The sequence below is a fragment of the Dendrobates tinctorius genome, unplaced genomic scaffold, assembly GCF_039654945.1.
Source record: "Dendrobates tinctorius isolate UK_male_01 unplaced genomic scaffold, ASM3965494v1 ptg000048l, whole genome shotgun sequence".
Taxonomy (NCBI): Eukaryota; Metazoa; Chordata; class Amphibia; order Anura; family Dendrobatidae; genus Dendrobates; species Dendrobates tinctorius.
This window is the reverse complement of record NW_027361716.1, coordinates 13,692,362-13,707,227: the sequence shown is the minus strand read 5'-3', so window position 1 is coordinate 13,707,227 and position 14,866 is coordinate 13,692,362. Positions and strand designations below refer to the sequence as shown.

General features: G+C 41.6%; 1 protein-coding gene across 2 annotated transcripts in view; it reads left to right on the top strand.

Moving 5' to 3' along the window:
* IMMP1L (inner mitochondrial membrane peptidase subunit 1) overlaps positions 1 to 14,866 on the top strand; it is a 110,436-nt gene that overhangs the window by 69,251 nt on the left and 26,319 nt on the right. For both annotated transcript variants that reach the window (XM_073576306.1, XM_073576304.1), the window contains 3 exons: positions 12,226 to 12,362; positions 12,469 to 12,557; positions 14,526 to 14,652. In XM_073576306.1, the coding sequence (XP_073432407.1) occupies positions 12,258 to 12,362; positions 12,469 to 12,557; positions 14,526 to 14,652 (321 nt within the window). In that variant the 5' untranslated portion in view covers positions 12,226 to 12,257. The remainder of the gene's footprint in view (positions 1 to 12,225; positions 12,363 to 12,468; positions 12,558 to 14,525; positions 14,653 to 14,866) is intronic.

Below are 14,866 nucleotides of genomic sequence, written 5' to 3'. Positions count from 1 at the left end.
CTACAATCATCAGCGTTGTTTGGGGGGTGGTAAGATGATATTTAGCGGAGAACCTCATCATTAAAATAGGTCACGGCCCCAACATAAGTCTATTTCCCTTCCCGACTCAGTTTCCTGAACTAAGTTTGTAGGTAAATGTTAGAGATCAAACCTTATTTTGTTTGATCCTTTTTATAAACTATATAAGTACGTGTTCTGTAACAGTTCTCGTGTTCAGTACTTAAAGGTCTTGTCTGGTTTGGAAAACCCATTTGAGGTATCGTGTAATGGAGTTCATCGTTAATAGAGAAGTGTCTATTAAAGAGGAGAGCAGCATGGAGAAAATTGTAATCTCTGCTGTCCCCTATGGTGGCACTTTCAAAATATTGAACACTTGCTGTCAGATTGCCCCAACAATTTGTAGCTGACCAATGAACGTCGCAGCAATAAAATGTTATCGTTGTCGCATCATTCAAATCTATGTGAGCCATGACAGCAAATGCCATTTTAAGAATAGATTTTGAGCCTGAAAAAGTTCTCAGTCATCTTCCAAACTTCGAAAGGTACAGTGGGTACGAAAAGTATTCAGACCCCTTTACATTTTTCACTCTTTGTTTCATTGCAGCCATATGGTAAATTCAAAAAAGTTCATTATTTTCTCATTAATGTGCACTCTGCACCCCATCTTGACTGAAAAAAACAGAAATGTAGAAATGTCTGCAAATTTATTACAAAAGAAAAATTGAAATATCACACGGTAATAAGTATTCAGACCCTTTTGAGCTAGTACAGCCATGAGTCTTCCTGGGAATGATGCAACAAGTTTTTCACACCTGGATTTGGGGATCCTCTGCCATTCTTCCTTGCAGATCATATCCAGTTCCGTCAGGTTGGATGGTGAACGTTGGTGGACAGCTATTTTAAGGTTTCTCCAGAGATGCTCAATTGGGTTTAGGTCAGGGCTCTGGCTGGGCCAGTCAAGAACGGTCACAGAGTTGTTCTGAAGCCACGCCTTTGAACCTTCGGCCAAGTCTGAGGTCCAGAGCACTCTGGAAGAGGTTTTCATCCAGGATATCTCTGTACTTGGCCACATTCATGTTTCCTTCAATTGCAACCAGTCGTCCTGTTCCTGCAGCTTAAAAACACCCCCATAGCATGATGCTGCCACCACCATGTTTCACTTTTGAGATTGTATTGGGCAGGTGATGAGCAGTGCCTGGTTTTCTCCACACATACTGCTTAGAATTATCACCAAAAAGTTCTATCTTCGTCTCATCAGACCAGAGAATCTTATTTCTCATAGTTTGGGAGTCCTTCATGTGTTTTTTAGCATACTCTATGCGGGCTTTCATATGTCTTGCACTGATGAGTGGCTTCCATTGGGCCACTCTACCATAAAGGCCCATCTGGTGGAGGGCTGCAGTGATAGTTGACTTTGTGGAAATTTCTCCCATCTCCCTACTGCTTCTGTGGAGCTCAGCAACATTGATCTTGGGGCTCTTCTCCCACGATTGCTCAGTTTGGCTGGACGGCCAGGTCTAGGAAGACTTCTGGTGATCCCAAACTTCTTTCATTTAAGTATAATAGAGGCCACTGTGCTCTTAATAATCTTGAGTACTGCAGAAAGAAATTCTTTTGTAACCTTGGCCAGATCTGTGCCTTGCCACAATTCTGTCTGAGCTCCTTGGCCAGTTCCTTTGACCTCATGATTCTCATTTGGTCTGACATGCACTGTGAGCTGTGAGGTCTTATATAGACAGGTGCCTTTACAAATCAAGTCCTATCAGTTTAATTAAACACAGCTGGACTCCAATGAAGGAGTAGAACCATTGCAAGGAGGATCACAAGGAAATAAGACAGCATGTGACTTAAAAATGAGTGTCTGAGGAAAGGGTCTGAATACTTATGACCATGTGATATTTCAGTTTTTCTTTCTAAATTTGCAAAAATTTCTACATTTCTGGTCTTTTTCAGTCAAGATGGGGTGCAGAGTGTACAGTAATGAGAAAAAAAGACCTTTTTTGAATTTACATTTACCAAATGGCTACAGTGAAAAAGAGTGAAAAATTTAAAGGGGTCTGAATACTTTCTGTACCCACTGTATGTGGAAACTTAGGACTGTGAAGCTCTTTACATTTGCATCCAATCCTACATCACAAATTAGATCAGATTTTCCAGAAAAACATTGGATCCACCTGTGCCCCCTGGCTCCATTGGCGACAGTCTATGTATATTGCATCTAGCGCTGCAACAATTTATTATATAAGTGTGGACTCCGCCTAAATACTAAATAGACACTATTTGAATTTAAAGGATTTTGTATAAAGTTTAAAAGTCATCATCACCATGTCCATAAGACCCAATGCCTGCAACTCCAAGAAATCCCAACAATGGGGCTCCAATATACCCCATGTGAATGAAAAGAAGGGCAATCATGTGAACCTCTGCACCATCCATTCTGTATTCGATTGCAGGGGACATCTGAATACAGTGCTTGGTTATCTCTGTCAGTCTGCTCGGGTTCATAGGGGTAAGCGCTAAACAATTAGGAAATCACCTATAGTATTTACTGGGGATAACTCCTAAACTTGTCACACACCTTTTTAATTTGTCAGTGCCAATGAAATAAACCTTCCCTTTTTTGTTGTTTCATAGAACGGACTCCATATTTGTAACCTTTAGGTTCTGACTGCATGGAGACACTGAAATCGCAGCGACACCTTCCAGTTTTGGATGTAATGATTTCTTGCGAAGTCGTGTTGCGAGCTGGTGCGACACAGGGTCACAAATGTCTCCAGATGTGTTGGACTTTCTGGTCACATGGCGCACACAACACTTGCCATAGGCTTTAGAGCAGGACACACGTGCCACTGATCTGCATCTGGGCTCTTTTTATGCACCCGACAATCAGCGCCATAAAAGTGTTTGCGGTTGCGCGTGTAGTTGCAGAAGTGGTTTTTCCATGCGACTTTCCAGAGACTTGCTGTCACTTGGCCTTAGATGCCACACGGGAGACCATTCTTCTTCTGGATCAGCCACACTCCTGACAAGTTGGATTTCCATATAGACAATCAATCATCTTCATCCCAGGCTCATTCTAAGGGATGGAAATATATTTCTGCTGTGTGTATCATTTATTTTTGCCATTTGTATGCAGACTTAGAGCTTCACCCCCTTTATTGTCAGCCCAAACTTGAACCCTTGCATTAACTTCCTCTGTCTTATGTTAATAGTTGTAATCCCAGATTACAAGGACCAATGTGTTCCCGTATTGTATCCGCTATATTTCTCAACTTCATTTTCTGTGTCTTATGTTGACAACTGCTCAGAGTAAATAGCGGGCAAACACAAGCCCAACTCTCAGAGGGGCTGTCAATGCGAGACGTAATCGAGGCTTTATAAAGCCAAGGACTAATTTATGTTGAATCTATTTAATTTCAGCCAGAATGCAGCAGGCTCCGTTGTGTCTCCATCACATATTGTGCGAGCACTCTGCCCTCCGAAAAGGGAAGGCGAGAAAACAAAACCCCCAAAAGACTGCATATGGATATTCCCTTGATATCATTCACTTGCTGTGTAATCTTATTATGCAAAGTTCTAATCTCCACCTAGAATGAATGCCTCCGGGTCAGAATATAGTTCTATCAAGGTTTTAGAGGTCATGTTTTGTGATCCTTGGCTTATTCTTCTAAGTAGGTCTGGGATTTGAAGGGTATTCCCCTGACAGTGTCAGAGATAGGCAGTCAAAGCCTGCTGCCTTTTTGGAAGAGGAGACCTACATGAGGTCCCTGGTAGGATTAAACTTGATTTGTAGCTGTAGGATTTCTTAACAGATGTATTATTGGGAAGGGAATAGCGAGCCCACCAGCACAGCGAGATTGGAAGGCGATTGGCATTCTCGGGGAATCAGCTGCCTGCGAAAACAGCAGCTGCATGTGGATTTGACTTCTTTCAGGTGAAGCTCCTTCCAGTCACTCGGAAAGGATGGGATGAAAAGGAACGTCGGTGATAATTTTGATGTCTGCAAGATTTAGTACCAGTGTAATGGGATTATCAGTAACACCTTCAGCGCAGGAAAAAGCCACCTGGCGCTTTAACTGGCAGTAACTGCAAACTAATCCGTTCCCATCTCTTGGATGTCATTCATGAGGCTTGAAGCGGTTTCCACCCCGCGGGCTGTGATTAATTTTATAAACATAAGACAAAAAAAAAATCCTGTGATGGAGAGGGCAGCGAATGTATTCATAGGAGGATACGGCTGGGCCACAGGCAAGGAGCGCAGGAACGTGCCGCACTTCTGCTGCGTACTGGAACACGGAGAAAAGATTCATTTCACATGTCACTATTCCCTATTACATCACTTCTGGTTCAACAAAGGCATTTTATCGTAGATTCTTCATTTTCTTCCAGACTATTGGAATGATTTTTGGTATATTTACATTTTTGTATTGTGTGAAATATTAACATAGTTTTATATTGTTTGTTCTTCTAAATGTTCTTTCAATATCTACCTCTGTTATTAACTAAACCTGTATGTATGTTACATTTATGTGTAGTTAGCTGGATATTTTTTATATATACATACCGGTAATTTTTTTTCATCTTCCCGTTTTAGTCAAAGGTCACATTCATTAATATAATATATTAATATATATGACTACGGTATAATCTTATCCCGCTCTACTTGTATTGCTCTTCTGGTTGAGTAACCTCTGACAGGTTCCAATTTGTACATTTTGACTATTTGGGGACCACTCTACCATTTTCTGGGGGATCTGCATCGAGCAGCCATTTCTCATTTATTTGGTAATAATGCCATTAGATTTGCTGTTCGGGGACCATAGACATGGCAGTGTTCTCTGCAGACACAGATGTTCTTGTGACCTCTGCTGATGTAATGTCTGTAGTTATGTGAGGGAGGGTCTATTCCTACTACATTGTGCAGAAATCAGTATTACTAGGAAACATACCAAACTTGTAAATGTTCACAAACTTCCAGACACCCCCACAAATCTATGAATGTTAGGAGGGATGTGTTGTCAGAAAATGGCATATTGTTTAAATCGTGTTTTTAGGTGCAATGTTTTTTATATTTTTCATATCCCTATATAAAAAAAAAAAAAAAAAACTTGCAATTTTCACAAAGACCATTAGGCCTAATGTTAGATTCATATTTCCTGTTTTTTTCCCGAAGCAATATCCTGGCGCAGACCCTGTGTGTTTGTATAGAAGCATTATGTGCGCATGCTTTCAACCTGAGCAATGGTTATTGTGTAGGGAGGGGGAGTAGGTGAGCTGTGACCTCACATTCATGAATAATGGATCCTGTGTTTTCTACTGTACACAAAGGTGTTGTCTTTTATGGAAATCCAGCCAGGGATCATTATGAATCTGCTGAATAGTCTTCACTAAAGACCATGAAGTGTGAGTGTAGTGTAAGGTCGGATGGACAGTGTACAAGTACCGTGTGTATATATATATATATATATATATATATATATATATATATATATATATATATTACAGTAATTGTTTTCATGAACATAGTAATATAGAAAATTAGAGAAAAAAGTTACAAAAACCTGATTTAAAGAGGGCCACCAAGCCCAAAATGGCCAATTTTTCCTCTTATTTTATTCCCACCTCTCACATGAGTATTCTGTATTTTTTATTGTTTGTTTTTAAATCCGCCATACAGCTTCAAATTTGTGGGGTTTTTTTATTTAATTTTTTATTCAGTGCTAATTCTTATGGTCGTTACCAAGGGGGCATTGCTGGCAGGATTTCGTGGAGGCTTATCTTTAGGTTCCTATGTATTATTACCCTGTAAGCAATAAAAACAGTTCATTTTTGACTTGGTGACAGGCCTTTATTACAAGGAATCTGTCAGTAAGACCACCATTCCCCTCCACCCGTCCAAACGGCATATATGTGTCTGCAAGTCGTAATGTAAATCTGTCAACAACTTAATATCTTCTCTCTATTGTTATATTTGTGAGAAACCCGTGTTTTAATTCACATTCAAATGAGGCAATAACCCCTTTCCCATCTTGGGCGTACTCAGTACATCATGGTCAGATGGTACTAACCGACCTTAGACGTACTGAGTCCGTCCAGGCAATTTTGCACAGAGGCTGTGTTCTCGATCTCTACCGGGTGTCAGCTGAATCTGACAGCTGATACCTGGCTCTCAGTCCCAGGAGCGGTGCACACACCGCTCCTAGCACTTGAACCCCATAAATGCAGCAGTAGCAGCATATAGCGAGCGAGCAGAGGGAAGGAAACCCCCTGCCTTGGATCTGAGACCCTGCGACGATATCGTGAGGTCCTGATTGTTGCCATGGTGACCAGATGTCGTAATGACAACATGCGGGTCACCAGGCTACGAAAAGCCCCTCAAACCATGCGCAGAGCTGGGTCTTAGAGGCTTGCCAGTGCAACACTGACAGTCATAATCCATTGCAATGCTTGGCTCATGCATTGCAGTGGATGATAACAGCGATCGAGGCTACTGAAAGTGAAAATTCTATAGTGGGACAAAGTAAATAAAAAAGTTGAAAGAAATTGGAAAAATATATTTAAAAGAAAATCAGAAAATAATAAAATAAATATATATTTTACTGATAAATCTTTAGTTTTATGTATAAAAAAAAAGTGCGCGTCTGGTATTGCTTCATTTGTAACGACCCGCCCTATAAAACTGTCCCACTAGTTAACCCCTTCTGTGAACGCCGTAAGAAAAATAAAAAAAAAGGAAAAAACATTATTTTCCATCATTTTGCAAAATAAAAAGTGGAATAACCCGCGATCAAAAAGACTAATGTAAATACAAATGGTATATCTGAAAACATCATTTTGTACCACAGAAAAACAAGCTGTCATGCAGCTCCATCAGTGGAAAAATAAAAAAAAAGTTATGCAAAAATGATGCAAAAATAATTATTTTTTCTAGAAAAGTTTTTACTGTGTAAAAGCGCCAAAGCATAAAAAACTATATAAATGTGGTATCGCTGTAATCGTACTGAAAGCTGCCTTATCAATTTTACCACACGCGGAACGACATAAAAAAACAAATAAACAAGAATTCCTGATTTGATGGTTTTTGTTCTGTGTGTCTCAAAAATGGGAATAGAAAGCAATCAAAAAATGCTATGTGTCTGAAAACGGTACCATTAGAAATATCACCTCCTCCCACAAAAAACAAGCAGTCACATGACTCTGGTGGACAAAATATGGAAAAATGATACCTGTCTAAATATGGCGATCCAAAAAGTAGTTTTGGCAATAAAAGGCTTCTTTTAGTGTGACAGCAGCCAAATATTAAAAAAAATATAAATCTGGTATCGCTGTAATTGCACCGACCCGAAGAATAAAGTCGTCTAATCACTTATAACCACACCAGCAGCAGCGTAGAAAATAAATAAAAACAATTTGTCACCTGTTGATTTTTTCATTTTGCCTCCCGAAGATAGCAGTAAGGCTTGGCTCACATTTATCCTGCACTCAGCACTGAGCGCTTACACCGGAGTTTCATATAAATCTCTGAAATATGTGATTCAGACAGAACCCCCAGCGGAAGATTCCCTATAATGATGCAGATGGAAGTACTGTGGATGCCGTCTGGTCTATGATCCGGCAGTGTCCGTCCTTTTAGGCGTGCATAAAAGTGCAGTCCGCCACAGTTTTGTGCATCTCTGAAAAGAATGAAAAGGCTAAACAGAGTCCAGACGGAGTCCAGAGTAACTCTGCTGCCTCACTGTAGTGAATGGATCCATTGTGGGTTTCATCTGAATCATGTCAGTCAGAGATTTAGATGGAAACCCGACAGTAAGTGCTCAGCGTAGAGTGACGGATGAATGTGATCCCAAATGTTATGTAAAATGTTCCCAATAGAAGCTTCAACTCAAACCACAAAGATAGCAACTCCCCTCTCAAATGTCATCTGTCAATGGAAATATAGGGGGCTTCCACATTACTGGTAGCATAAAGGCTTTGAAAAAGCACTCTGGCTACTCACACCTAAAGAAATCCAGCGAATTCTGTGCTCCCGCATCCATATGCCCCCTCCCTTCTGAGCCCGCACAGTGTGCCGTAATCACATTTAGTGTCAACATGTTTGGCATTTCTGTAGCAATGACAGCCTGCCTTATTTTTATGGATGAATGTCTTTAGAAGCATGAGCTTTGCAACACAACGTACTGGGCTCTACAATGTACTGGTCACTACAACGGCAGTTTGTAATTTACTCAGTAACATCCACTGCTTCTTGTTTCTGTAAAACACCCATGGAGTCAAAATCATCACTACACCTGTAGATGTAGAATCTGCACAAGAATATAGCGCTCCTTCCCTTCTGTGTTTTGCACTGTGCCTGAAATTATTTCCCGTTTACATGTAGGGTATTGGCGCACTCAGGTGAAAATTTTTGTAACAAACAAAGGTCCAATTTTTCCTATTAGCCCTTTAGAAAAATAAAAACTTGGCTAAAACTACATTTCAGTGGTAAAAATGTAATTTTTTTTTTCACCGCCCAATAGTATAAAAATCTGTGAGGCACAGGTGGTGTCTATATGATCACTGCACCCCTAGATGAATTTATTGAGGCGTGTCATTTATAAAATAAGGTCATATATGGGATTTTTTTTTCTGTTTTATCGCCTCAGGGGCTCTGCCAGTGTGACATGGCACCGTCAAACCATTCCAGCAAAATCTGAACTCCAATATGGCTTTTTCCCTTCTGAACTTTGCACTGTGCCTCAAAAGTAGTTTTCAACCACATATGGGGTGTCCTTATACTCAGGAGAAATTGTACAACACATTTTTGGGGTCCATTTTCTCCTGCTAGCTTAGTGAAAATGAAAAAAAATATGGGGCTAAAACAACAGTTTTGTGTTAATTTTATTTTTTATTTTTTTCATTTTCACAGAGCAATGTTGTAAAATTCTATGAGGCACTTGGGGGTTTAAGGTGCTCGCCACACATCTAGATAAATTCCGTGAGGGGTCTAGTTTCCAAAATGGGGTCACTTGTGGTAATTTTCCACAGTTTAGGCACATCAGGGGCTCTCCAAACACGATGTGACACCTGCACACAGTTACATCAAATACTGCGTTCCAAAACGTCACTCCTTCCTGTCTGCCGTGCGCCCAACTAGTTTTCCCCCACATATGGGGTATCGGCATACTCAGGAGAAATTGCACTACAAATTGTATGGTGCAATTTCTACTGTTACACTTATAAAAATGCAAAATTTTGGGCTAAAAAAAAAACATTTTTGTGGGAAAAATGATTTTTTTTTTATTGTCACAGCTCAATGTTATAAACGTCTGTGAAGCACTTGGGGGTTCAAGGTGCTCACACCGCAATTAGATAAGTGCTCTGAGGAGTCTAGTTTCGAAAATGGTGTCACTTTTGGAGGGTTTTGACTGTTAAGGTACATCAGGGGCTCTCGGAAAACGACATGGCTTCCGCTAATTATTCCAGCAAATTTTGCTAAAAGTCAAATGGTGCTCCTTCCCTTCCGAGCCCTGCCATATGCCAAAACAGTAGTTTTCCCCCACATATGGTGTATCAGCATTCTCATGAGAAATTGCACAACAAATTTTGGGGTCCATTTTTTTCTGTTACCCTTGTTAAATGAAAAAAATTGGGGTCTAAAGTAAAATTTTTGTGAAAAAAGTTACCTAAATGTTCATGTTTTTCCTTCCTTCTAAAAATTTCTGTGGAGCCACTGAAGGGTTTACAAACTTTTTGAATGTGGTTTTGGGCACCTTTAGAGGTGTAGTTTTTAGAATGATGTCACTTTTAGGTAACATAGTAAGTAAGTCCGATACGTCATTTGTCCATCCAGTTCAGCCTTTATTCCGTCAGAATAAATCCCCAGGTCTACGTCTTTCTAAAGAACCTAATAACTGTAAGATACAATATTATTATGCTCCAGGAAGACATCCAGGCCACTCTTGAACCCCTCGACTTAGTTCGCCACCATCATCTCCTCAGGCAAGGAATTCCAGATTCTCCCTGCCCTAACAGTAAAGAATCCTCTTCTATGTTGGTGGAAAAACCTCTCCTCCATACGCACAGAATGCCCCCTTGTGACAGTCGCCTTCCTTGGTATAAACAGATCCTCGGAGAGATAGTTGTATTGTTGTCCCCATATATACTACTTTTACATGGTTATTAGATCGCCCCTCAGTCGTCTTTTTTCTAGACTAAATAATCCTAATTTTACTAATCTCTCTAGGTATTGTAGTTCCCCCATCCCCTTTATTAATTTTGTTGCCCTCCTTTGTACCCGCTCTAGTTTCATTATATCCTTCCTGAGCACCGGTGCCCAAAACTGTACATAGTACTCCATGTGCGGTCTAACCAGAGATTTGTACAGAGGCAGTATAATGCTCTCATCATGTGTATCCAGACCTCTTTTAATGCACCCCATGATCCTGTTTGCCTTGGCAGCCGCTACCTGGCACTGGCTGCTCCAGGTAAGTTTATCATTAACTAGGATCCCCAAGTCCTTCTCCAGGTCAGATTTACACAGTGGTTTCCCGTTCAGTGTGTGATGGTGATATTGATTCCTTTTTCCCGTGTGTATAACCTTACATTTATCATTGTTAAACCGCATCTGCCACATTTGGGCCCAAGTTCCCAACTTATCCAGATCCATCTGTAGCAGAATACTATCTTCTCTTGTATTGACTGCTTTACATAGTTTTGTATCATCTGCAAATATCGATATTTTACTGTGCAAACCTTCTACCAGATCGTTAATAAATATGTTGAAGAGAAAGGGTCCCATCACTGACCCCTGCGGTACCCCACTGGTCACAGCGAGCCAGGTAGAGAATATACCATTTATAACCACCCTCTGCTTTCTATCACTAAGCCAGATACTTACCCATTTACACACATTTTCCCCCAGACCCAGCATTCTCATTTTGTGTACCAACCTCTTGTGTGGCACGGTATCAAACGCTTTGGAAAAATCAAGATATACCACATCCAATGACTCACCTTGGTCCAGTCTATAGCTTACCTCTTCATAAAAGCTGATTAGATTGGTTTGACAGGAGCGATTCCTCATAAACCCATGCTGATATGGCGTTAAACAGTAAAGGTACTGTCACACTTAGCGATGTACCAGCAATCCCGACCAGCGATATGACGCGGTCAGGATCGCTGGTACATCGCTAAGTGGTCGCTAGTGAGCTGCCACACAGGCAGATCTCACTAGCGACATCACAGGGGTCGGGGGTCGCTATTTACCTGTCACACCAGGCGATCCTGCGTCCTCCCGCCCGGCTCCACGCGTCGCTCGTCACAGCAGGAAGCGCCGCAGGAAGCTGACGACGAGAAACAGTCCAGCCTGTTCTTGCGCGATCAGCGATAACCAGCGGGGGAGCGGGTTGTAGGTAAGTATCAGACACAGCGATATCGCTAGCAATATAGCTATAACGTCACAAGTTATAGCGATATTGCTAGCAATATCGCTTAGTGTGACAGTACCTTTATTCTCATTGAGATAATCCAGAATAACATCCCTCAGAAACCCTTCAAATATTTTACCAACAATAGAGGTTAGATTACTGGCCTATAATTTCCAGGTTCACTTTTAGAGCCCTTTTTGAATATTGGTACCACATTTGCTATGCGCCAGTCCTGTGGAACAGACCCCATCGCTATAGAGTCCCTAAATATAAGAAATAAGAAAAACTATCATGAAGTACAATATGTCATGAAAAAACCGTCTCGGAATCAGTGGGATCTGTTGAAGTGTTCCAGAGATATTACCTCAAAACGACAGTGGTCAGAATTGTAAAATTTGGCCTGGTCATTAATGTGCAAATCACCTCGGGGGGGGAAGGGGTTAAGTGCTCTTGGTGCAGCAAAGGACTTCTCGATCTTCTGCCTCCCGAGGTTGTTTCCCTTCCCAGCACCAGCCTCACCCGTGCCCTATGTGTGGTTTGAGGTAGTTCCCTTTAAACAGTAGGTGATTGTTTTATGATTCCTTCCCTTTAGTAGAGTAAACAGAAGGCATATGATGTCTGTATGCCCTAGTAGGACTTATGGAGTATGGGGCAATCCCGGTCAGTGAATCTATCCTAAAAGATTTACCCCTGAATAAAGATATTCATATTAAACTGAGAAATCTTGAATTGAGGCTTCTACCTTTATAAAACATTCAGGAGCAAATGTCTGAGCCTCTTTTATCCCAGTAGACATGATTTTATTGTACTTGTCTTACAGGTCAGCAGATAACGAAATTAAGAAGATCTAGTATGATCAGGAAGGTGATCGGGAAGACCCTGGGATTCCTGGGGTACGCCATTCAGTACGGCTGCATAGCTCACTGCACATTCGAGTATCTTGGAGAAATAGTGGTTGTAAGTCTCACTTGGTTATTTAATATGGAAAAATAATCTTTATTTCACGGATTTGTGCATGACAACTAAATTAGTGTGATAGTCACATGTAACCTCTCTCCTGCAGTGTTCTGGGCCGTCAATGGAACCCACCATACAGAATTACGACATTTTAGTTTGCGACAACTTGAGTCGACACCTTTATTCAATTCACAAGTAAGTAGGCTCTTGCCAAATTGTGAAATATTATCACTTTATATTATTTTTGCTTTATCTCAGCAGTTCTGTATTGTGACCACCTGTAGATGTCAATGACTTTGCACATTATGATCCATAGCTGTGGAGGGCTGGCTCCTACTATCTGGTTATCCCACCACCAGATGTGGAGGACTGATGATTGTTATATCCTGACTTGTTGCTGTCCTGATTCGCCTGATTGCTATATTGCATCATTATTTACAGTTAGCCGGTTGTTGGAGATGTACTACACTGTAGCCTGTAATGACCCGTAAAGGGGATTGGACAGCAGATTCATGCTGCACAATGCACGGGCAGAACATATCAAACACTGGCTGTATGATGTCAGCCATGTATGCTGCGGCATTTCAGAGAGAAAAGCCTCTGGGGACTGAGCCGCAGGGGAGATTAGTCAGACAGTCAGGTCCTGGTGGCTTCTCCCCACCCACTGCCAATGACTGACAGGTCTTTCACTATACAAGCACGCAGGGCGAGATCTTGTGTCCAGCACAGCTCCATCCCCGACAGCTTTTAAAGTATGTTCTTCTCTGAAATGCCACAGCAATGCACATACATGGCTGAAATCATACAGCTGGTGCCTGATGCATGCTGTCCGTGCAATTTCCACATGGTTTTATTTCTTTATCACCACTTTGTGGACAATGTTTATTCAGTCGGAATTCTCCAAGCATTTATAGACACACACAAATGAGGGATGCTCTTAATTGACAGCCCAAACTTGCGCTCTATGATGCTGCACTATGAGGCAGCTGGCCTGGATCGTGTGCTAAGAGTGAACTCCTAAGATCCTAGCCAGATTCAGAGGAGCTCTGTCAGGAGCGCTTGAAAGCACTGTGCCTGTTCGGCCACCACTGTTACACCAGTGGTCAGTAACCTAAGCAGTAAACAAAAATAAATAAAGCTAATTATCAGAGGAGGGGGGTTTATTTTTATTATAAATCGGAGTGCTGCCTGTTTGCACAAGCACTATCCAGCTGATTGAAGATCACTTACACATTCAGGATCTACCTCTCATGACAAATAGATCAGTTCTGCAGAGGATTGCTGCCTCTCGATGTGGGTATTACGTGTCCTGACGAGCCTCATAGGAGGAGCGTGTAATCTCGAAGATTGCCATGCCTTCGTGGCTCCAGATATGACCCTTCTACCACAGTGATGCCCCTGTGTCACAGGTAGTCACCAGGACCACTGGACAATTGTGCGGTGTGATTACCAATCTTCGAGCCTGAAATGACCTGTGGGCTAGAGAGATTAGGGCTCTCTGGTGTAGGAATACTGTATGTACATGGCAAAATGTTTCACATATTCAGGAGATTGAAGTTGTGCTATTTTTTGGTCTCGTATGAAAACCCTCAATGTACAATCCTTTCCTAGAAAATGCTTCTGAATCACGAGGAGCCCACAGTCAGGCAGTGTAGTAGGAAACAAGGCAAAAGTAGACCAAAAGTCTTCTACAACATGGTCTTTAATTACTGCCTAGCTTCTGTACACTTGCTAAGGGATCCAGACCCCCCTCTGCACCATTTGTACCCCATGAGTCCGTGAAGCAGTTCCTTTTCTCCCCCTCCCTAATCTTCGTCTGTCACAGGCAGCTGGCACTTTCCGTCCCCAGCTAGAAGTATGGGGGAGTCGGTCCCAGATGAGCTGACATAGCTACCTTTGGCTCCGTCTCCTTTGCTTGCTGCTTCACTGGAGCATTGCAGGACTTTCTCGAGCTTTGGCATTCAGTCAGGATGCCAGGTGCAGATCTCCTATTAAAAGTATATTTCCATGCTTTTTGTTTTTTCCCTTCGTGCATATATTATTGTTGAGGTTTGCCCCTTTGGATCCTTCTTTTTTGTATGTATATTTTATGTTTTGCTTACAATGTTGTGATGCTTTTTCATTTGCTTTCCTTGAGCTTCTAAAATGGTTTTCTGATTCCAGGGGTGACATTGTAATTGCAAAGAGTCCAAACAAGCCAAGCATTAACATCTGCAAAAGGGTAATTGGATTGGAAGGTGACAAAGTCTGTACCAGCAGCCCATCAGACTTCATCAAGAGGCACACATATGTAAGTACCCCCCGCGCTCTGCACATGGGAAAAGTGGCTGCAACATGGTGAATATTTATATCATGGCCATAAAAAGACAAAGAATATGAAGTCTAACAGGTCTAAAAATAACATATTTCAGATGTAGAAAACTCGTTATCCCATTGCCTCGTGAATTATGGACATGGTGTCACAGTAATGGCTGAAGTGCTTTTTGCTTTTGCCTCAGCCCGCT